The 25,443-nt window shown below is 40.7% G+C and overlaps 1 protein-coding gene across 2 annotated transcripts in view; it reads left to right on the top strand.

Annotated features, from left to right (window-relative positions):
• GABRB1 (gamma-aminobutyric acid type A receptor subunit beta1) overlaps positions 1 to 24,977 on the top strand; it is a 252,623-nt gene extending 227,646 nt beyond the window's left edge. Inside the window, exons 6-9 of one of the 2 annotated variants that reach the window (XM_065404762.1) lie at positions 13,213 to 13,350; positions 13,439 to 13,591; positions 14,874 to 15,109; positions 24,630 to 24,977. In XM_065404762.1, coding sequence (XP_065260834.1) covers positions 13,213 to 13,350; positions 13,439 to 13,591; positions 14,874 to 15,109; positions 24,630 to 24,977 — 875 coding nt within the window. Of the gene's footprint in view, positions 1 to 13,212; positions 13,351 to 13,438; positions 13,592 to 14,873; positions 15,116 to 24,629 lie in introns of both variants that reach the window. The other variant, XM_065404761.1, reaches the window with a different exon arrangement.
• Positions 24,978 to 25,443: the final 466 nt, after the last annotated feature.

The following is a 25,443-nucleotide window of genomic DNA, read 5'->3' as shown; positions in this document are numbered from 1 at the left end:
CCAGGATTATGGTCCAGCAATGACATAACCACACATTACAAACACCAAGGCAGTATGGCAGTCCAAAATGGGGAATAAAAGATGAACTAAGGGGGCCAATGATGGGGGAAAGCAATGATTTCTATCAGCTGTATGACATACAGAGAAAGGAAGATTTTGAAACAAGGGATAGAGTCAAAGGGCTAGAACTTTGTCTGGTATAAGTTGGTGTCGCTCCACGGAAGTACATATTGAAATCACTGGAGCTATACCAAATTACCAGCTGAGCAGCTGGCTCAAATTTGTAGGAACTAGTGGATGAAGATTGCATATATAAGGGCTGATTTTTGAATGTCAAGTGTGCATCTGTGCACAAATATTGCATATACAATTACCTCAGTTACATACACAATATCCAGTTTATGCAACCACAGAATGGTAAGTTTTTCTACTAATGAGAGACAAAAAATGCATGCCTGATTTGTTTAAAAAATAAAGACCCAAAGAAAGCTGTCAATATCACTGCTGTTAATTTTGGGAGAGTAACAATCAAAATGTCTTTGAAATGGAAGTTAAATAATGGACAATATCTGCAGAAAGATTCTCCTCTTCCCACATTTAAATGAACCTAAGTTTTCAGGCATCTTTCACCTGCTGGATTATGATGATAATTAAAATCAAGTCTCTTCATTGATAAGCAAAATTTGAGAACCAACAGGATTTTAGAAATAGAGCTTAAACTTAAGTGAATTACACACAAAAAATTGAGGAAATAAGAGCCCTGGAGAACTGGTTAAAAGTCAGCTTAGACAGAGCAATAGTGAAAATGTGGCTTACAAAGGTCAAAGATAAAACTGACAACAATCTAGTTAGCAATGGGTCATATCATGATACTGTATAACACTCCTGTACATATATGATTGCATTCTTGGAAATTGCAGCAAAAACAATATTTGATGTTTGTATGCATCATTGCAAAGGAAAGAGGAGCCAGTAGAGAAGTTATGTACTGTTGAACAGAGAGAAACTTAAGGGGGAAAGAATAGCAAAGAAGTAATTAAGATCTAGGTGTCCCATAGTGATCAAAGTGGGCATTCCTCATACTTGAATACCTTAGCAGATTAAAAAATATCAGTATGTAGGTCCTGGCTGTCCTCTCCCTTATATCTATCTGCTTTACGCTGCTGGTGTTCCATTGAAGTCACTGGCATAAATCCAGAGTAATGGAGTGATGTATCAGACCCAGTATTTTCATGGAATGCCACAAGTGTTACAATTTGTATGACTCTCCAAAGTACCAAGAATGTAGCGTAAATCTTCTGCTATATAAAGTTTCCATCTATAGCTCCATTATTATGATTACACCACCAGCTAGGGCTAGATCGATAAAGGGGAATTAGAATTGCAATGCTGAGTCTAACTTTTAGGCACTCTGATACCTAGTGGAATCCACAGTCCTGCAGTTGGGTGCCTAAGTTAGGCACCTAAGAATGGGATCCACAAAAGCCAACATGCTGAGCAGGCAGGTGCCTAGAGTTAGTCAAGGAGAAATGCCGAAAAGAGGGGTGGTTCGTAAATCCTGCTCTTCAAAGGGACTTAGGCACCTAACTCTAGGCCAGAGGGAGAAGCCACCTTCTGCTCAGGTTTCACAGCTGTGAACCCTCTCCTGAAATCATATGGCTGAACCCTTTCTTGCAAAAGTAACTAGGTTAAGGAGGGGGTGCACTCCTTATTACTTTAGCCCAGTAGTTGGAGACCAAGTTCTAGTCTCCCTCTCCCCCACTCCAGTATGGAGAAGGAATTTGAACTTGGGTCTCCCCCCCATGAGAGTGTGTCCGAACCACTGGGCTATGGGGTATGTTGGGGCAGGTCTCTCTCTGTCTCCCCTGCTGAAGCTGTTCCACTGTGTATAAATAATTACATTTGCATTAGGCAAAAGCAAGCGTGAGAATGACTCTATAGCCCAGTGGATAGAGCACCTGAGAGGTAGGAAACCCAGGTTCCAGTCTCCCCATTACAGTGCACTTAATTTATGCACAATGGAACAGCTTCAACAAGAGAGACTGAGAGCAACCAGCCCCCAGAATACCCTATAACCCTGTGGTTAGGGCACTCTCCTAGGAGTGGGGCAACCCCAAGTTCAACTCCCTCCCCACATCTGGCGGGGGGGGGGGGGATTGAACCCAGGTCTCCCATACCCTGAGCAAGTCTTCTAACCTCTGGGATAAAAGTTATAAGGGTGGAGGGCCCAACAACAACAACAACTGGTGAGATAGAATTTAGGCACCTAAAGTTGCAGTCAGGCACTGATTCCCTTTGTGGATCTCTCCCTTAGAGGCTTTGACCAGATCCCCATTGTGCTAGGTAGCGAACAGATATTAAGCCTAGATTGGCATGCTATATGGGTGACCTTGGATAACATGTGGTAGTAACAGTTACAGTGTGTTTTTAATAGACATCTACAGAATGGGATGCCCCCAACTGGAACGTCACACATGGTATTTGTTTGATGTATTATTGTTCAAAAAGTACAATGTCTTTTTAGGTAACTGGAAACTCATTTCCTTGTCAGACTCTGGGCATCTGCCAAGTGCCCTCCATCAGCATCTGTTTGAGACAATGCTGTCCCAAGTTCTGACTCAAGTCCTCAATTCCAAACCACCATCTGTCATTAGACATTACAGGAAGTCTTCCTTACTATCAACTTGTCCAAACTTCTTAATGAAAAAAGCACATGCGCTCCATACATTTGTAGATAAATAGACCAGTCCTAAAACAAATCTCTGAGCTGGCTATGTGGGGTAATACCAGTATAAAAACAGCTTTGGGCTTCTGCTTTCCAAACTGAACCCATTAGATCTTTGATTTCTTGGTCATGTTTTGGGGAGCGGCAGTGCTATTCATTGTACCAGTGTATGAGCCATTTTCTCCCAGTGGCAAGTGCTTTGAGATGTATTAATGGCAGAATGAAGAGAATGGAGTCATGATGGTGGTAACTAGGTAAAATAAGGAAATACTGTAAAAATGTAACAGGCAGCAAAGATCAGAATGAGATAGTCAGCTGAAATTCCAAGCAATAGAGCACTGAAGGAAGGATGGTCTGATGGTTAAGGCATCTGAAAGGCCTCAGGAGATCTGGATAAGTTCCTTGCTCTGCAACAAAGCAACCACAGGTTAATCACTTAATCTGTTTGTGCCTCAGTTCCCCATCTGTAAAACAGGGATATTAAATACTTCTGTTGTCTGACTTGTCTATTTAGATTGTGAGCACCCCACCACCACCTTGGGGCAGAGAGTGTCTCAGTTGAGCATTACTGAGATAAAATAGGAATGGATCTGAGAGGTAAATGTAGACTTTGCATTATTTTATCCTGTAAGGGGTCGTGACACACATAAGTGGCAGAGAGGAAAAAAGAGCCCAATTATATCAGGAAATGAAGTAATCTCTAGCACATCGCTCATTTGCTATCTCATGTTGATAGTAAGACTCCTTCTATAGCAATTGTTCTTGGAATAGTAAGATTTGTACCTTACTTCTTTCACAACCTATTTAAGTATTGTTACCTTTTAGACATATGGATCTTGTGTCTATATCCATGCTAAATAACTTCTCAGATGCTGATCTAAGAAAATGTAAAGCAGCTGGATTGACAGTGCTGTATTGCATTGACAATTGCTGACAATACAAAGATGCAGTATTGTATTATTGTGGCTATACAATAGCTTTTCTTTTGTCTACATAGCTGAATTGAAAATATTGAAGTCAGAGAATATCAATTCTGCTATTTCTAGAGAGATATTGGAGCTGGAAAAAGATTTTTTCCTCCAGCAAATTAACTCTTAAACAAGGCAGGAGGCTTCAGTATATCTGTTTGTTTCTGTAGGAGCACACTTTTTCTAAACAGCCTAAAACCCTTTTCATTCTTTACATGGACAAAAAGTGTCAAAACTAGGTGAATCCGCTGAATGATTAATATGGGCTAGCCTGTTACAGGTGTCAGTGTAAAAACAGGCCACATTCTCTGACAGCATCTAGGAAATTTATTAAACCCCAAATTAATCTTCTATATGTAGCCTCGTGATTAGTTACAATTTCACATATTAAACTACTTACATTTTCATCCTGAAATCCTACTTTTTGTTAATGTATACTAACTGCTATTGTGCAAAATTAGCTAGCATGAGTAATCCTCTACGATACAAACTTTGTAAGGGTGAGTGATCCTAAATTCACACATGGAATGAAATGTTTGATTAAGTGTGAAGGATAAATGAAACTAGATCCCAAACCTTCAGGGACTGCATGGATGCAACTACGTATAGCAGATCTTGAGTGCCCCCTTGTGCTTTATTTCATCTGGTAATGCTCAGCTAATCAAAGAGAAGAGATGATGATGATGGAATAAGATTTCTAAGTTTGTTAAATACTTGCAAGCCCTGTGTTTAACATTTTTTAAATGCATTTTAAAATACTTTGTGTTCATGTATTGGCTCAAGTAAAGTCAGTTATTGTTTTTCACTATTTGGAAGAATACACCTGGACTGGGATGGAGAAGATTCGTGTTCAGAGTTGCATATTCTGATCTTGGGGAGCAGAATGTAATTGAATAAATAGGATTCAATTAAGCTGTATGCGTAATATAGTTAAATATTATTGATATCTCTCTCTCACACACACACACACAGTAATTATGACTAAAAACCATTACTCAGGACTTCAGATTCCTAGTTTTTGACCTTGTTTTAAAATCAATTAAGGATTTCATTAGATTTTGTTTGGGCACCAGCATAAATGTGGTCTGGATTATGAATACTACTTTTTCTATTACAAAAAAAATTCCACCATTATAAATAGTGACAGGCATATGTGCAAGAGAAATCACACCATCGAGAAGAACAGCTGCTGAAGGAATGTGTACAGTATAGAAGTTCAGTGAACAATCAGCATATTTTAGAGCCATGTTTAGCCCACACTAGTACCAATTTTCTATCATTTTTATGGCTATTCTAGGCTTGGGAAGGTTAGAAATGACACTGCCAGAAATGAGAGTTTATTATTATTTGCTAGCCAGAAATAGTAGTTGCTCCACACTGTATATTTCTTATTTTATGTTACTAATGTTCTTCACCATGAATTAAAAGGCACATCCACTTTAGTAGGGTAGTGCAATGATTGATTATCTGTGCTAGCTCAGTTTCTCTTTTTGAATCTGTCTTGTTCTTTCCAAACCACAAACCTCTTATCGAATATTGGACTGATTCTTCAAAACCCTGCTAATGTGAGTAATCCTTAGGCCTTGTCTATACTACAGGGGGAGATCGATCTAAGTTACACAACTTCAGCTACGTGAATAATGTAGCTGAAGTCGACGTACTTAGATCTACTTACCGCGGGGTCCACACTATGCTATGTTGACAGGAGACACTCTCTCGTCGACTCCCATTGTGCTTCTCGTTTAGGTGGAGTACTGGAGTCGACGGGAGAGCAATCTGTGGTTGATTTAGCGGGTCTTCATTAGACCCACTAAATCAACCGCCGATGCATCAATCGCTGCATGTTGATCTCCCGGTAAGTGCAGACAAGCCCTTATTCATGACAGCAGTGCCATTGACACATCTATTGAAATGCATATATATCATAATGTAAGGCAATAACATAAGGTGAACCTCATCACACTGAAACATGTATTGCTCACTAGAACACATACATCATATATTATTTAATACTGATATAAAAGAGGCCCCAATCAGAATAAGGACCCTTTGAATTAGGGTCCTATACAAACAAATAATAAAGTCCCTGTCCAATTACTGTATTACTGGCAGAGCCAATATTACTCCCTATTAAGGTTGCCTGATGTTTCCCATTCAAAGACCCTGTTTTCAGTTTCTTATAACTTCGCATAACTTTAAACAGTTGGGCTGAAATTTTCCATGCTGGATGTCTGCTTCAGGCTGGAACTCTTTGGAGAACTTCAGCTAACACAATTTGGCTGTTTTCAAGAATGAGATGAGGGCAAACACCTTTTGCCCATGTCAAAAAATTCTGGCAACTTCTTTGAGAAAGGGAATTGAAGTTTGGCAGGGATGTGCCTTTTTCTGTCCCCACAGAAATTCACCCAAATTTGTCCAAGTTATAAGCCTTTGAAAATCTCAATTTGTACCAGCTCAAGGGAGACGTCTTAGATTTTAGCAGCTAGATTCCCCGAAGACACTGTCCACTGGGCTGCTGCAAGCTGTGCCAGGTCCATGTTAGGATACCAGAGCTGAGAAGAGGGAGCCTCTCTCTCCAATGTGTGGAATGACACCCCACCACCACCACCTTGCAGGCCCACGCAGCATGAAGGAGGAAGTTGCCTGATTCAAATGCAGGGGGATTAGATTGGTACAAGGAAGCCTCAGAATGGAGGCTGGGGTGGGGTAGGGAGGAGAGGAAAACTGGGAACGGAGTTGGGTTGAGGGGAGAGCCTGGGACTGGCTGGGCAAAGAACATGGAATTAAGAAGCAGTGGGCGGGGGATGGAAGAAGTTGAGGAGAGAGGGGGAGACAGCTCTGATAAATAGCTGAGGTGCAGGGGGAGAACTAAGATAGACTGATAAAGACTGAGACAAGGAGTCAGGTGGCAGAGATTGGGGTCGGGGAGCCAGTAGGGAAGGAGAATGGGAGGTTAACCAGAGGCCAGGATGATGAGAGAAGTAAATTGGAAGAGAAGCCAGGAGGAAGGAACTGGGATTGGCCACGGGCAAGGAGAACGACACTGGCATTGGAACAATGAGACCAGAGAGTTGAGACTGGTGCTTTCTGGACACACAGATGGGGGCCAGAATGAGAAGCCTGAGGAGTGGAGACTGTGATTGGCTGGGTGAGGAAAACGAGACTGGGATGAGGAGCCAGGGTTGGGGAAGAGTGAGAACTGGTACAAGAGGTCACATAGGGGGCAAAAGAGTGTGACCACTAGAGCACATTCCCCTCCAGAGCCTGCAATGAAACCCAGGATTCCCAAATCTCACTATCCCTCCAGTATCAGCAAGTACCTGTGAAATCCACTGGCAAAATTTGTGTTTATCGCCTTCTAATGCTGGTCCACATAGAGGTAGACAACTTATTATTGCTATTAGTTACTCCAGTAGCTCAATTGGCAGAGATCACCAGACTATTAGCTCTCACTAGGGATGTGAAATACCTAGGTTCATATCCCTGCTCCAAGCAAAAAAGGTTTTGGCCCAAAAATTGCCCTGGCTCTAGTAATTATGCATATATATATATATATATAATGCACAAAAAAGTGCTATTGGTCATGTGAGTTTTTGCCACACCCCCAAAACAGTCACTTCTAACTATGGAAAGCTCTCCTGCCATTTTGTTGTATATATCTTTGATGTTGATAAATGCAAAGTGATGCATATTGGAAAACAATCCCAACTATAAATATAAAATAATGGGGTCTAAATTAGCTGTTACCACTCAAGGAAGAGATCTTGGAGTCATTGTGGATAGTTCTCTGAAAACATCCACTCAATGTGCAGTGGCAGTCAAAAAAGCAAACAGAATGTTGAGAATCATTAAGAAAGGGAGAGATATGACAACTGAAAATATCATATTGCCTCTATATAAATCCATGGTACACCCGCATCTTGAATACTGTGTGCAGATGTGGTTGCCTCATCTCAAAAAAAGAAATATTGGAATTGGAAAAGGTATAGAAAAGGGCAACAAAAATTATTAGGTGTATGGAACAGCTTCCATATGAGGAGAAATTAATAAGACTGGGACTTTTCATCATGGAAAAGAGACAACTAAAGGGGGATATGATAGAGGTCTCTAAAATCATGACTGGTGTGGAGAAAGTAAATAAGGAACAGTTATTTACTCCTTCTCATAACACAAGAACTAGGGGTCACCAAATAAAATTAATAGGCAGCAGGTTTAAAACAAACAAAAGCAAGTACTTCTTCAGAGAATATACAGTCAACCTGTGGAACTCTTTGCTAGAGGATGTTTTGAAAGCCAAGACTTTAACAGGGTTCAAAAAAAAAAAAAAACGAGATACATTCATGGAGGATAAGTCTATCAATGGCTATTAGCCAGGATGGGCAGGAATGGTGTCCTTAGCCTATGTTTGCTAGAAGTTGGGAATGGGAAAAAGAGGATGGTTTAATGATTACCTGTTCTGTTCATTCCCTTTGAAGCACCTGGCGTTGGCCACTGTTGGAAGACAGGATACTGCACTTTGGTCTGACCCAGTATGGCCTTTCTTATGTTCTTATCTGGCTCTTGAATTAAAAGGGGTGGCTTTACTTTTAATTTCTCTCTTGCTTAAGGTATGTTGTGACCATGACACATTTTTAAATGATAAAATGTTCCTTTGAAATCTGCAGTACTTAAAGCAAGGGGAGGGGGAACCCTTTCTTTTAACTGTGGGTTAAATTGTAACTTTACCTTCTGTCTTGAGTGGCTACACCCCAGGTAGCAGCACTGCACCTAGGGCAGACTTTGGGGAACAGTTGCAGAAAGCCAGAAACTCCAGCTGATAGGCCCAGAAGCAGCCAAAGCAGGGACTGCTGGACCTTCTAGTCAAAACCGGAAACTGTTCTCAGATTGTTCTCAGTCTCCGGAGCTTGTTCTCAGACTCTCTCTGTTGTATGCTGATTGACTGTTTGCTCCAACCTTCCCCCTCTCCACCTCAGCACCACTCCACACCTGCCCCCTTGCCCTCCCCTGTCCCCAGTCACATCTCTTCCCTTCCCATTTAGCTAAACCCCTCCTAAGTAAACCCACCCCAAAAATAACCATGGAACTAACATGATATTTGCCACCATCACATTGTTCACGCTGCTTGTTTTATACCAGTTCCCCCACCCTATTTAGACACTATTGTCTCACTGTTTCCTTGTACTCCACCATCGATCTGCCCAAATCCATCTGTTGTCTCTTATCTTATACTTAGATGTAAGCTCTTTGGGGCAGGGACTTTTTGGTTTGTGTTTGGACAGTGCCTCGTACAATGGGGTCCTGGTCCATGACTATGGCTCCAAGACACTACAGTACCACAAATAAATATAAGAAATAATAAACAGAACCCTAACACTCTTTTAACGGTTTTTTAACACGGCTGCTACTCTGAAACCTTTTTTTTTAATGTAATTTATAGAGCAGGGATGGAAAAGGGTCTTGTAGGTAAGGCACTGGACTGGAATTGAGGCATCCAGGTTCAATTCCCAGCACTACCATGTAGCTTTGGGCAAATCACTTAATTTTGTGGGACTAATTCCAGACTAAGGTACCACTCAACATGAGTAATGATGGTGGCTTCTGGCCCCAAGACATAATTAGCTATACCTACTTTGATCGGTTGTAGCAAAGTTGTAATATATTCTATCCCCTTCAAAACCAGTATGTCTCCTTTACCTTTTAACACTTGTGCAGAGTAAATTCACCTTTTAAATTAGAACAATTTCCATTAATCACTTTCTACCACAATTTTAGCATTATTGAACAATTTGGTTGAGCACTGAAAGTGATGCAAGGTATAGAAAGCTGACAAACTGACCGTTTTAACCACCCCTAAAATTGTCATTTTGACATAGCAGAGGACTCTGAAAAATGTACGTAAAATGCACCAAAGGAAGAAACAAACTGCTATTTTTAGATATTTCATTTTTTACAGAAAATCAAATACACAAAGTTTAGCTTTTTGCAAAATAAAGTGTCTCTCCCCCACCAAGACCTTTACTGTAACCAGTTTTGCCAGCAGACAAAGAGTCTGATCAAGCAATGTGTCAAGCGCCCTTAACTCCCACTTGAAATCAGTGGAAACCAAGGCTGCTCAGCACATTGCATGACAGCCTAAAACAGGAGATCCCTATTAACTATGGGGTCACTTGAGTGGTGTACGCATGAGCAATCAGAAGCCAGCAGTTCCATCTAATCTAACAGCAATGATCTGCGCTAAAATGGTACTAAACTATCTAGAAGCAATTCAGATGGTTAGAAACGGTGGCATTCAGTAGTTCACAAATAGTTAAGCCATGTTAGCATTTGTCTTTGTTCAATCCATCACAAATATTTGCATCAAAAGATATTTATTCAGTAACTTCAACTGCTAAGCAGTCCCATGAGTCAAAGAGCAAGCTCTGAGAGCTCCTGCTTCATTATTGTTGCTAGGGAAACTACACCCCCCTATCCATGTATTTAGCCTTTAAGAGAGACTTGACTATAGTAAGGCACTGGCATAGAGAAATTACATTTTTGACTTTTCTTGCTATGTAGGAAATATATTGCTGGCACACATAAAACATGTTTTTAGATTGGGGTGGGCAAACTTTTTGGGCCAAGGGCCACATCTGGGTGGGGAAATTGTATGCAGGGCCAGGGCAGGGGGTTGGGGTGCGGGAGGGAGTGCGGGGTGTGGGAGGGAGTGCGGTGTGCAGGAAGGGGCTCAGGGCAAGGGATTGGGGCAGAAGAGGGGTGCGGGGTGAACGAGGGGGCTCAGGGCAGGGGGTTGGGGTGCAGGGTGTACAAGGGGGCTCAGGGCAGGGAGTGGGGTGCAGGAGGGGTGCGCGGTGCAGGCAGGGGGATTAGGGCAGGGAGTTGGGGGGCAGGGAGCAGGAGGGCTTCGAGCTCCAGGGTGGCAGCGGCACGCACCGGGGCCATAGCAGGCTCCTTGCCTGCCTGCCCTGTCCCTGGCCCCACACCGCTCCAGGAAGCGCTGCAGCCCCTGAGGGAGGGGGGGCGGAGGGCTCTGCGTGCGCTGCCCTTGCTGCACATCCAGGTACCTCCCCCTAAGCTCTCATTGGCTGCGGTTCCCTGTTCCTGTGCCTGGAGGCAAGAGCAATGCACGGAGCCCTCTGCCCCCCGGCCCAGGCCCGTGGTGCCGGCTGCTTCTGGAGAGCGGCACAGGGCCCGCTGCGCCATGGGGGGCAGTCCTGCAGGCCGGATCCAAAGCTCTGAGAGGCCAGATCCAGCCCATGGGCCATAGTTTGCCCACCCCTGTTTTAGATCTTTACCATCTAAAGTATCCACCTTGGCAAAGGTGCAATTAACTGTACTCTAAAGATTTCAATTCAAATACATATTTTCATTTAATTTATGCAGTGTAAATTAAGCCTGACCAAATCTTTACCTTTTCCAGGTAGCAAATTACTTTCTCTCTGGAGTAAAGGGGAACCAATGATCATATGGGGAACCTATGACAGAATCCCAATATGGTTCCTGATCTATTTCTGGGGCAGCTCAGTTTACTCAAGATAATCGCAAAAATTCTAAGAGAGCTTCTTTCCTGCAGCATAAATGTAAAACCAAAACCAAAAGATCTGTTTTGCAGTTTCACAATTCAAAGTTTAGCATTTGCAGAAGAAATGAAGAAATGCCTCAAATACTCAGGGCTCAGTTTAAAAAAAAATAGATCTAATCCCTCGGACGCTTAGAAGGCACAAAGTGACTCCAATAACCAAAAAGTACAACTACAAGATATGGAGTAAAAGGAGCAGTGAGAGTCCAGGTAGGAAAAAAAAGAACAAAACACAGGCCTAGATTTCACAGGCCTCACTCGGCTGTGCAGGCAAGTAAGGAGGCATAAGGCCCCATCAGGCTACTTACCCAGTACTCCAGAGTGCAAGCAAAGAACAGAGGAATGGGTGTACAAGGAGCCCTACGTCTGCCCTGACTTATCAGCCAGAGTAGCCAGCCAGGCACGCAGGGAAAACATTTACACTGCACCTGGAGGCGAGCCTCCCTGGCCAGGTAGAGAGACTCACACTAGCATGCTAAAAACAGTAGTGTTGATGTACGGGTGGAGGCTTAGGCTAGCTCAGACCCACCCAGCCCCTGAGCCTAGGTACCTGTGCAATCTTATTTGCCCCCGCCCTTTTTGCACATGTGCATTATGATGTAGTCTTTAGTTACATGAGCACATACTATTTTTTTCCCATAGGACCCCTGCCTCATTTACTGCATAGGATGGACAGAGCTCATTTAATGAGCAGATGGTCAATATTCTGTTTCTTCCTCATTGTTCAATGTGTAGCCCTTGGCCTTATTTACCTGCACACTATTCAAACCCTGCTCTGAAGACAGAGCTTTTCATTTCCTCCTGGGCTTTTCTATTGCAGTCATCACTGTAGTATTTGAGTGCTTCACAAACAATTAATTTTCATGACTCCCCATAAGGTGGAGGGTATTATCCCCATTTTACAGATAAGGAACTGAGACACAGAGATTAAGGTTAGAAAGGTGTCCACTAATCGTGAGATCCTAATTTAAGACACCTATGGCCTGTTTTTTCAGAGTACTTACCTTATATAGCACTTTGTGTGTTCCAAGTACAGCTCCCATTCATGTCAGCTGTACATGTGAGAGCTCAGCACTTCCACAGATCAGACAAGATGTTTCAAGTTGGGCACTCAAAAAAATAAGGACACAGTTAGTGGTCACCTGTGAAAAATTTGCTTTAAGGGACTTGACTAGCATCACACAAAACCCCTGTGCCAGAGGCAGGGATTCTCCCACATTCCTCTGCCTTAACCATGTGGCTGCCCTTTCTTGCCTCCTGTAATCCCCAGCCTCATTCACCACACACCTTCCAACTTCCGCAACAAAGGCAGGAGTCCTACAGACAGCCTCCTTCACTGCACAACCCTGATTCATTCCCAGAGCAGGTTCATCCGGTGCCTTAAATGAGGCAAGGATCCTATGTTAAATATAGTATGTGATCATGTAAAGACTACATTATAATGCACAAGGGGACTAAACTATTTCCCAAACTATTCTCGGAAGTGGCTGAACCATTTTTGATGAAGCTCTCCAAAAAATTTTTGCCCGAGGCAAACATCCAGCATACAAAATGTTAACCTGAACAATTAAAGTTTGGCAAAATTGTAAGTACTGAAAACAGGGTATAGTGGGAAGTGTTTGGCAACCTTGATTACAAGCAGTACTATCAGCTTCTCCTATAATTTTTCATCTTATTTCTGTATTTTTATTTATAATCTTCTGCATATCCATTCTCTTAGATATTGCCTCTTACTAAAAAGAAAACAATGACTTGTGTGTAACTTGGAATTCATGTAACAGCACATTGAATTCATGATTCAAGTAGCTACATTTTTAAAAACAAGCATTCCAAACCCAGAATAAATAGATGGCTCCTTCCTCATTAAAAAGTGTGGCTTGGAAAACCAACTGACCAAAAAAAACCCAAACAAACAATAGTCAAATTGTGTTTCTTTGTTTTAGATGGATATACCACTGATGATATTGAGTTTTACTGGAATGGAGGGGAATCTGCAGTAACAGGAGTTAATAATATTGAGCTCCCACAGTTCTCAATTGTTGATTACAAGATGGTATCAAAAAAAGTGGAATTTACAACAGGTAAGCACTGATGATCTCAAAAAGTGCACCTGACACAGAAGTATCAATGGCTGAAGTTTTCATAACGTCACTTTCATCCTTCTTTCAGGGGCATATCCTCGATTATCACTTAGTTTTCGGCTTAAACGAAATATTGGTTACTTCATTTTGCAAACCTACATGCCTTCCACGTTGATCACAATTCTATCGTGGGTATCTTTTTGGATCAACTATGATGCCTCTGCTGCAAGAGTTGCCCTAGGTAATTTATTTTCAAAGCTATTAAAGTGGCTTGAGTACCGAGTTGTGTAACTCAGCATGGCCCCATAGTCAATGGGACTATGTTGATTTACAGTAACTGAAAACTTGACCCCATGTTTCACCCACATGCCAGTTCATATTGTGATACCATGCTACCTGCTACAATTTTACCTGAGCAATCTGAAAGGAGGGCCTCAGCCTGTTAGCATCGTTTATAAGGACTGTCTGTGGTTTAAGCCTATAATCTTTTCAAAGGCTAACTGCAGTAAATCATGTTGTCCCCAGTCTCATTTAATTGGAGCTCCTTATGACTGAATGAGTCTAGAGCTATTCATTAGATATATTAATGGCCTGTGATTATAACAGAATAGAAAATGGTTTCATTCTCAGAGACCAACATCAAAAATTAATCACATTGTGGTTAATAGATTACAAAGCCATGAGCTGGAAAAGTTTCACCTCATAGAATTAAGTAATCCCTTTGAAAATTAGTGAAGAGGGCTATTATGATGGCACCACCAACTTCCCTACATTAATGCCCACCATTCTGTTCTGGAGCCTCCATTTATCCCCTCAACGCTCTTACCCTCAGTCAAAATTACTCCTAATACCTTTCCTCTGGCTAGGATACTTACTCTGACTCCAAGAACACTGGTAAATTTAATTCCATATAGGGATCAGGGAGAATGGCTACTTTAAGAATCAAGTTAGCAGCGTTCCCTCACCTGACAAGACCAAGTGTCTTCTCCATAACATCCCTATTCTGTAGTGACTAAATCAGCCAGCACTGGAATGTGCCTTTGTAAACCACATATTCTTTGGAAAGTGTCCTTAAGTGTATTTTAAAAAAAATAAGCAGGGTAGGCTACTAATGAGACAGGCAACTGGAGAAGAATAGAGTGTTCAGGTAACTGATTGTCCCTCCTGCTATGGAAAAGGCAAAGGGGTTGGCCTCAAATGCCTGCAGAGCTTGCAATTTAATATGTCACTTAAAGAAGGCACCTGCTGTTTCAAATTTTCCACTTTCCACCTCACTGGTTCCCTTCACTACCAGTTTATGTACATAAACCTAGCATGTTACATAGGACATACTGTCTTATATTTTTTTGCTAGATGACAAATGCATTCCCTTAATGGTTAGGAATCTCTGATGAAATAATTAAGCCAACTATGTCATAAACTCAATGGCAATGTGTTTGAGCAATGATGCAGCTTTTATGCCTTCAAAGTGACGAACAACGTATCAGAGTTGCCTTACCAACATTTTTTTTTAAACTTCACAGGAATCACAACTGTGCTGACCATGACCACAATCAGCACTCATCTCAGGGAGACACTACCAAAGATTCCCTATGTAAAGGCAATAGATATTTACCTAATGGGATGCTTTGTGTTTGTATTTCTGGCCTTGCTGGAATATGCCTTTGTAAACTACATATTCTTTGGGAAAGGCCCTCACCGTCGAAAAAAGGCAGCTGAGAAGGATACTGATGAGAAGGGCAAACCGGAGATGAATAAAGTCCAGGTAATTGATTCAAGCTAATATTTCATATATTTTTATTTCTAATAGGGCAAGGCATCCGTAAATGAAAGCATTAACAATTTTTTTCCAAAGAACTTAATATATAATGAGGGAGTTACTGCAACTAAACTATGGTGCCTGTCTTCAACTAAAACATGGTGCCACATTGCTCTCAGTGCCAATGAACTCATCATCCTCATTGTACTACATGGCCAGATAAAAATACTTACCTACATTCATCTGTTGTCCAAAACCATACAGAGTGACCTATTATGCTACATGGAAATAGAGTTCAAGACCCTGACACCCTACAGGTACTCCACAAAGTGTTACCCCTACACTGTTAAGGGCATAAGCCATCCCTTTATGAATTGTTTGCTGGAGATGCTGTCCATACCTATGCTGCTTTCAGATGAGATGGGGGAAAAACAAGTTAACAGAGGCCAGTTTCAAATACTCACACCTCTGCTCATACACCCCAAACCTATTCTGATCCACGTGGAAGGTGGACAGTAAGGATCCATGAAGAAAATAGAGAAGCACCTCTTCTCCAGCGTCAGCCCTGGCTGTGTGGACCCTGGTACATGAACAGATGACTCTGTAGGTGGTCCATGGAATGGAGGTAAGTTACATTTTTTCTACAGATTTGGAGACACAGGTTACATCTTGCTGAGGTTTACCAAAGCCAGTTTAAAACTTTCACTTTGATTGTAAGCTGGCAGAAATATTACAGAAATTAAGAACGTCTGTATCAGACAATTGCTTAACTGAATTGCCTTTTGCACACACTCAACATATGCCTGTGACAAACAGGCATTTAAATTAATTGTTAAAGAGTTCTGTCAATTAATGATTTTGTTGTTGCATTGGTGACTGTAGACATACTGCATGCATGGTCCTCATAGGTATCCTTTTGGCTTGCAGTATGGAAAATATTGATGTTCTAAGGTGGGCTTTATCTTTCAGTTTTACATAGGAAGAATACATGATCAGAGCTGCAAGTTGGAAGCTAATGGGACTGGTGGAGCTAGAGTACATCATCTGATCTCTATTCTACAGAATTTCCTCATATCTTTCATATTTCAGCGGTGCTCTAATGGTCAGTACCAAAATACAGGAAGCTGCTTTCAGAGGGTGAGAGAAGAGCAGCAGTAAGTATGTAAAAATCACAAGATGGGGCTTCCTCTACCATATTGACCCATGTCATATATCCATAATAGTTACCACTGTAAACAACTATGATGTACACGTAACAGTTCTTCTTCTCCTTTTCTCCAGGTTAATAGTGCTACTTATTTCTACCTGAGATGTGTCCTGGGTAAGGAGGATGAGCTTCTTCCTTCAGCAGATACTATGCTATTAGATATGCTGACAGACATGCAATGAACTGATTATGAAATTGAACCAGCACCTGGAAGACAAACTGGATGCAGATAATGACCTTGTAATGTTCCACACATGGTGTTTTTTCTTCCACAACATGACAGAGGAGGAATCCAGGACCACCATAGTCCTACATCAATGTGCCATTTTTATTTTAACATTTTTATACATGAAGGAAATTTTTTTATTCATTACAAATAAGCTCTCATTGTTCTTGGTTCTATTTTTGATGATAAAATATTTTTAAAATCCTTTACATCTCCCTGTCCTCTTATTGTCTTTTCATGGAGAGCTAGTTATAGCTTTGGATATCTGGGTCAAAACAGCCAAAGAAGTAACACACTTGTAGGGTCCCCATACACAAAAGTGTATGTTTCTATTTGTAGATGAATAACTGTTAAAAAAAACTGCAAAAGGATGTCTTCCTCTGAAGCTCACCTCATATTCTCATCACCATTCTATGTCTACACTGGAACAGAAGACCCATGGCTGGCCTGGATCAGCTGACTTGGGCTGCAGGTCTATAAAATTGCTTTGTAGACCTCTGGGCTTGGACTGGAGCCTGGGCTCTGATATCCCCATGGGGGGGAGGGTCCCGAGCCAAATGTCTACACAGCAATATTATAGCCCCGCAGCCCAAACCCCGCAAGCCTGAGTCAGCTGACCCAGGCCAGCTGTGGCCATGCCACGGGTGTTTTATCGCAGTGTAGGGACAGATTGCAACACCTTTACACACTGACTATAATGTGAACTACTTTTGTGCCTAACTGCATATTATTATGAGTAAATCTGGTCCTAAACTTTTGTCTCAGAACTCAAAGAAAAATGTATTACGTCCTTCAATCATTTATATGAAATGGATTAACTCAATTCACTCTAGACAAAATTGAAAGTTTCTGAAGCTAGTCCTTTGACAATAAATTGCAATGAGAGAACCATACCGGGTTGTTCCTATAGATGTCTGAGTACCCTTTACAGCCATCAGCAATATATTTTGCATATGTGCATTACTTACAGCCAAAACTATTTTGCACTGTTTATCAGTGTTGCTTAAAAGTCACGAAGCATGATACAGCATTCATCATCCTCTAGATAAATGTACTAGCTTGAGTTTCTTTAATCTTTACTGAGCAGTCACCCTCAAGGGATATCACTAATGAAGATTCATGCATACATGGTCTATCGTGATTTAGGTCTCAAGCAGCTTCACTGAAGCTTTCTTAAAGTGAAAAACAGAGCGGACTAAAGAAATTGTAAATTCAGCAGAGACTAAAAGCGATGTTTTCACTATAAAGAAACGTTCAATGTAAACTACATCCATTTGTTTGAAATGTGAAGGATATTTATACTTTGATATATATATTTTTAGAAAGGCTAGTTGATTAACAAGAGATCAGCTCAATCACATTTTATAATTCTCCTTATATTCCATTTAGGTCATCTTCAGATAACAGCCCAACAGTGTAACTATACTTTATATTTCCATAGCCACTATCATCAAAGGCTTGCACAGTGTCTTGCAAAAGTTAACTTAGGTTCAGATTATCACTGGATAGGGCATTATTATCCCCATTTTATAGATGGTGCAACTAAGACACAGAGTTTACCCAAGGTAACTCCAGGACTGACCCATCTCTCCTGATTATCAATCCTATCCTTTAATCATAGGAACAATCACGCTCCATCTGGATCCCATCCTGCACATGCTAACACATGAACAGTCCCAGTGAAGTCATTGAGACGTCTCACAGAAGTAAAATTACAGATCTGTATGTATGTTCTAGATGTAAGGACTTATGCAAATATCCTTGGCTTACTGTAGGAAATTATTAGTTTACATTCATTCCTAAAAGGGCAAAATTGAATGTAATTTCACTAAGCAAAGTGTCAGAAATCCATCACTCTACACAGCTTGATTTTCAGACATGACTGGTGATTTTGGATGTCCCAATTTGAGATGCCTTAAAGAAATCCCCAAAAGAGACTTCTCTGCAAGGCAAGCATCACTTTAAAATCCTGGCTAACATTTTCAAGGTTCAGCATGTCTGAAGTCAAAATGTTTGTAAAGGATAATGGCAATATTTCCCTCCCTAGATAGCATTCTATTCTATTTATAGATCACCAGGAGTATATCTGAAAGGTTATATTGGGGGGTTAATCCAAACTAGTAATATGCATCATGAGGCAGGTCATGGTACGTCCTGCATATCCATTCAGGAGAGTAAGGGGGTGGGGTGTACTCACTCTCTCTTGCAGGTGGGTGAAGAGTGGGCAGGCAGAAACACGGAGTGGGCAGAGCGTTGGTTGCATCCCCGCAACCTCTAGTATTCTGGCTAGCACAAATGTGCCTGTGCACCAGGGGATGTAGTCTGCACTAGGTATAGGGCTGGGATGTGTTCTCCAAAATTGAAAGGCAGATTGTGACCAAGTCAGAATCTGCTTCCTAGGCTGCTCTTGGGACAGCACATTACCCCAGGCACAACCAAGTGTTGTCCTGTGTTAGGTCTTGGTGGTGGTAAGATTTATATTTTTTTAAAGAAACACTAAATCTACATAGTTTTAATTTGAAATTTATAACAAATATTTCCATCTAAAATTAATGTAGTCAGGGATTGTCTGCAGTGTCGTTGTAGCCATGTTGGTCCCAGGATATGTGAGACACAAGTTGGTTGAGGTAATATCTTTTATTGGATCAACTTCTGTTGGTGGAAGGTACAAGCTTTTGAGCTATACAGAACTCTTCTTCAGGTCTGGGGATGGAAGCAAAGTGTCTGAGCTAAGATACTTTTAAATAAAAGATTGCCTCACCTACCAATCTGGTCTCTCTATAGTCAGGGATGACAGTTCTTCAAACACGCCTCTTTTGGAGATTTCTTTTGGCGGTTGCCTATTTTTTCAAGATTCTTGTTATACCTCAGTAATTAAACGTCTGCTATACTTTTGATTTTTTTTTTAAACGGTATTTTGATCTGAAGTTTAGTACACCCTGAAATGACTATTAAAGACACAGGGGTCAAATCCTCTGATGACCTAGTTCCATATCATTTGATCAAAGATTTTTATATATATATATGAACTTGTTTGCTTCTCTTTTGGATATTTTTCTTAGAGATCATCATAAACACTTTGCTATGAATTGTAAACCTATAATTCTAAAATGGTGAATTGTTTTGCTGATTTATTCAAATCAGCGAGCTTAAAATGACTTAAAAACTCATTTAAAAATGTAACAGGATCATAACACTTAAATTAAAGCATCAATTCATATGGCACTTGGCTTGCAATAAACTGTGAGCGTATATTAGTTTACAAGGAAGCACCCGTATGAATCAATTTAAATTGTAAGCACTTACAAGTTATTTGTCTTTATAAGAAGAAGCTATAATAGAGTAACTTAATGATGCTTACACTACTGTTGCAACTGATTCTATATTACACAACTCCAAAACCCTTAATTTATACATAGGATTATACAGTAACAAACAGCCATGAGATATATGCCCCGTGGCTTTATTTCCCGGTTTAATATACATTCATATTTTTCCTCACTCCAAAGGTTTCTTGTGTCTAGTTCTCAGTCAGACTATTAGCTCCTTGGGACAGGGGCTTTATCTTCCTTTTTGATTGAAAGTACCTTGCATAGGTTTTAGTGTCATCAGTTTGCAGATGACACTCAGCTGTATCTTTTCTCATTCAAATGATGCAGATCGCTTTCCTCAGTGTCTGGTTGAGACTGGGACATGGATGACAAACATGTTCAATCCAGATAAAACAGAAGTGACGGAGGGCTAGTGAAAGATATGGTAAAGGTTGTACCTTCCTCTTTTATTGAGGGTGGTTATCCACCACTTATCACTTGTCTTCACAACTTGGGATTCTGATTAAATTTCCACTTATGGTTGGATGATCAGCAACTAAGTCAGCCTTTCATCATTTGCATCTGACCAGGAAGTTACAACTTATAATATTTCAAATATACCTTGCTACTGTGTCACCTGAAGACTAGATTTCTGCAATGTGCTCAACTAGGGCCTATTTCTGAAACCCATTCAGAAGCTGAAGTTGGAGTAGGAGTAGGCTGAGACAGCCTGGTTGTTAAGCAGGTGATATGCCTGCAGCCAGATACCACTCATGCTTCATGATCTGGACTAGCTTTTTGTGGATTTCTGGGTGGAGTTTAAGTGTTGGTTTTGCCTTACAGGAATGAAGCCCTACATGTCCTAGAACCTGTCTGAGAGACTGCTTCACTCTCCATGTCATACTACTGCAGTTAGTGGTGACTCTGAAGCAGAAGGCTCCTCTAGTAAAAACAGAGGGAGCTAGTGGCAGATCATTTTCTGAACTTGCAGTTCACTCCTTAACTTGGTCTGATACAGCCAGAACATGTTGCCCTTCAGGGCAAAGCCCATCATTTCTATGGAGGATTCTCAGGAGAAGTAGTTACAGGAGTAATTGTTAGGGTAGAAATGGCATTTTTCTCATCATTTCTTCTTTAAAGAATATCATGGAGATTACTGCTGGGTTTCATCTTTATTTATGTTGATAAATAACTGTTAATGGCAACTAGAGCCTCTTATTGGTTTTTGAAGACCAGGCAAAAATATAACTTCTCAGTTGGAAAAAAAACTATACAAAGAAAATTAGATACCTCCTTTGAAAAGATGTTTAAAATACTTAATTAAGTGAGACAAGCTAACAGCATTGTGTACTAGTAGAATATCACCTTTTCCCTCTCCCCCATATCATTACTATATGGTCTCTCTTCACAGCTCCAAAATTGGCTCCTAATTGTAATAGTTTAAAAATCACTTTTTTAAACTACTAAATGCATAGAATTCTTGCCTGAGCCATCCATACCCTAATTTTTTTTACTCTTTTATATTTATAATGGATTTCTTGAAATAAGTAATTTCTGGATGACATTTCCTTAAGGCCAGACATAACCATTTTTCACTTTAGGTGGATTCTTCCTTCTCTGATATTTGCATCTCTTTCCTCCTTCAAGAAATTCCATGATGAAAAACAGAATCCAAAACTTCCAATTCTTTATGGCAACTTTATGGCTTAAAGTTGGGTAGGACAAGTAGTAATGGGCTTAATCTGCAACAAGGGAGATTTAGGTTAGATATCTATGGTCTAACTATACTGGGTACTTAAATACCGGAATAGGCTACCAGGGAAGGTTGTGGAATCCTCCCACTGGAGGTGTTTAAGAATGGGTTGAAAAAACACCTGTCAGGGATGGTCTAGGTTTACTTGGTCCTGCCTCAGTACAGGGAGCTCTCGAGGTCCCTAAACTTCTATTACATGAGGATCTCGAGTCCTTGAGTCTTTTAAAAGTCAATTTTAAGATGACTATGAAACATGATGGGAAGTCAATGCAGAAGAAGACGACGACGATGAATGGGGGATGACGTGCCTTAATAATTTAAAGCTAGAAAGTAGCCATTCAGCCACAATTGCACTCCTGTGGATTTATCAAATACTTCACTCCAGCTAGGGGAAAAAATCATGACAGTCTTGCCTTGAGGTGATTACAGCATGAACAAATAACTTAGCAGGACACTGGAAAAGAGTTTCACTCTGGCAATATTCTTCAAATAGTGATAAAATCATAATCTATGGCTACATGCAACAGGATCAGCTATTGAATGTAAACTTTAAAATTATATTTTAACATGTTAGAAAAGTCTAGGAGGAGGATCTAAAAGAAAAACTGTAAGAACAGCATCCATTACTTAGAAACAATGCAAGAACTGATTGATAGCCTCTTTGTGCAACTGGTATTTCATAAGAGTTGTTTGAAGTTCCTAATACAGAGGTTCGCTGACCTTTCCATTGTGAGGCCCAAACCTTTAAAAAAAAAAAAAAAAGATTTTCTTGGGGATACCTTTCCTTGCTATTTATTACTCCAAAGACTGTGCACTGATTCACAACTACATGACATATCTGTAGCAACTACAGCAATTGCTATCATGGAAAAATAATATTAAGGATATATTTAATGTATTTTGTTGTCATCTTTTAATGACTGGAAACAAGCAAATCCAACACTGTGGACCTAATCCCATTACCTACTGGAGTCAGTTATAAGACTCCCACTGAAGGCCAGGCCCTAAGTGACCAGCCAGTTCTCTGCAGACCACCAGATGTTGCTCCACAGATCACCAGTAGACCACTGACCAATTTGGGAGCCTCTGCCCTAATCTTTACGAATATTGGAGTGACCTGTAGGAATTGAACAAATGTGTTTCTGAGTGTTCCAAGGAAACAATGTAGGTTGGGTCCCTGTTCAATCAGTGGGAAGAGAATAGCTTTGATACAAAGAAGAGATTTCAAAAATCATATGTCTGATATATATTTCCTGAATGAATTAGGGTGGCCAGGTGTCCGTTTTTTGACCGAAAAGTCCGGTCGAAAAGGGGACTTGCTGGTATCCGGTCAGATCTACTGACTGGACACCCGAAGTCCGGTTACTGCAGGCGGGAGAAGCAGGGAGGGGCTGAGTCATCACCCTCGCCAGCCCCTACTCAGCCAAGGCTGCCTCCTACCTGCACTGAGCAGCTGCAGCTCCCAGCCCTGCAGGCAAGTCCCTCCCGACTCACACAGGGAGTTGGGAGAGGGGAAAAGCAGTAAGCAATGGAGGGAGAGGGAAAGAGGAGCAAACGGGGGGCAGGACCTTGAGGGGGAAGGGTGGGGCAGGAGTGGGGTCTTGTCCTCAGGAAGAAGGTGCGGCGCAGGGAGGTTCTGGCACTCCTGCTGGAGTGTCTGGTTTTTAAATATTACGAAGTTGGCAATCCTAGAATGAATCCTTGTCTAATATGAACTATTATAGGAGATTTATTAGATATTTATATTCCTAAGACTTTCCAAAATTAGGACATTATCCTGGAGAGGCCAAAAGCATTCCTACACCAAGAGAAGTTTTACCACCCGGGAGTACATGCAAACTTGAGAAGGTTGAAGAGCGGGGGAGGGTGTCATGTGTGACTATTTTAGTGAATATAAAATCAACTATTCAATTTGGCCCAGCTGCACTCCTTTTTGTTTGCTTTTCATTCACAGCCAGGTTGGGAGGTGGCTTGCAAAGGACTATGTTACCAACATGAACAAGGCTTCTGAGATGCATATACGGCTGTAGTATTTGTTATTTGTTCCAGAACTGCTCACTCTGTTTGTAAATTTCCGTTCACCTAATCTGGGAGCAGTAACAATGCTATATACTGTAGGTGACCAATCATAACAGCATAAATAATGAATATCAAATAAGTGAAAATATAGTTGAAACAACTAATTCAGAAACAGGTTGAAATGCATCCACATTAAACATCCATTGAACATTTTAGTACATTTGTAAAACAAAACTGAAGTTTGTTCATGGTAATTCACACATAGAATAAACTGTTTGCTACAGACTGCTCACCTGCCTCTTCTACCCATACATTGGCAGCCTATGTATTTTAATACCCAGACTTTAAATCTATGCAGGACAATCTAGATTAATACTTATTTCTATCACTACAAAAGATGGTTAATATGCATTCTGCTGGGGTTGGTTGATAAGACACATCCATAGCCTGGGACATTTTTCTTGGGAAGGAAGCCCACTGTCATGAACCATAGCAACAGTAAGTTTTAGAAATGAGCACACAGCCCTGAAACTGTAAAGCAAACAAAAAGACAGAAAAATTGTATTTTCAGCATAAGTACATGACAATGCCAGGGTGACCTGACACCCTTTGTTAAGTGGATGTCACATTTTTATATCAAAGATTGAGCCTTAAAAGTAAAACTAGCAGAATTTTAGTAAGGGGAGCAACTGTGCCCTATAATTGAATGAAGCAATCCCCAAACCAAGATACTGTCTCATGATAAAATTTATTTAATCACCAAACAATTCATTTCATCTTTAGCATCAGGCAGATGGGGAACAGTAGCAATATCTTCAGGTAATACTTATTCTCTTTAATCGTATCGATGTGCTACCCTTTCTGATGCTATCGCTGCTCCTGAAGCAGCTTCCTCATTTGTAAAATCAAGTGAGATTTGCAAATTTGCAAGAGGAAAAAAATATGCTGATGCAATTATAACTAATTAGATAAATTATCTAAACTACATTCCTTTCTTGCCACAGGTTGATGCCCATGGAAACATTCTTCTTACAACTCTGGAATTAAGAAATGAGATCAGCGGCTCAGAAGTGTTCACGGGTATCAGTGACCCAAGAGCCACCATGTATTCATATGACAGTGCCAGCATCCAGTATAGAAGACCCATCTCAAGCAGAGAACTCTACAGCAGAAGCACTTTGGACAGGCATATGGTTCATAAAAAGGGGAGCTTACGGAGAAGGGCATCACAGCTCAGAGTCAAAATCCCAGATCTGACAGATGTTAATTCTATAGACAAATGGTCAAGGATGGTCTTTCCTATCACATTTATTATTTTCAATGTAGTTTATTGGCTTTACTATATCCACTAATGTATGCACTGATCATCTCATCCCTAGATTTATTTTCTTCCCTTCATTTTGTTAACTCTCAAGGACTGCAGTAGCCATAATGCTACATTTCCAAGGTAAGATACTCAGCCACTGAACAGTTCTTGTTTTAAAAAAAAACAATTTAACCATGTTCACTTCAGAAGAGTACAGTGTCTACTCCAGCATACTATTATTTGACATCTATTCTTAAAGAGCAACTTTAACAGGGAAATAAGTGCTATTCCTTTACTTATCCAAAAAAAATTGTGCATCTTCCATGATTTTTTCCTACTTTTTTTTATCTGGATTTTTTTAAGTTAAATAAAAGATTGTCTTATTTTCCACCACATTCTGGTAGAATAACACTTGTCAAACAAAGCTGTATAGTGTCTCAAATCGGGCACTTGACAAGTTACAGCTTTCCAGCATAAACAGGACTCAAAGACACGTGGAAAAATACCTGTTG

This window comes from Emys orbicularis, chromosome 5 (genome assembly GCF_028017835.1).
Source record: "Emys orbicularis isolate rEmyOrb1 chromosome 5, rEmyOrb1.hap1, whole genome shotgun sequence".
In the NCBI taxonomy this organism is placed as follows: domain Eukaryota; kingdom Metazoa; phylum Chordata; order Testudines; family Emydidae; genus Emys; species Emys orbicularis.
This window is presented reverse-complemented; position numbering and strand designations above follow the sequence as displayed.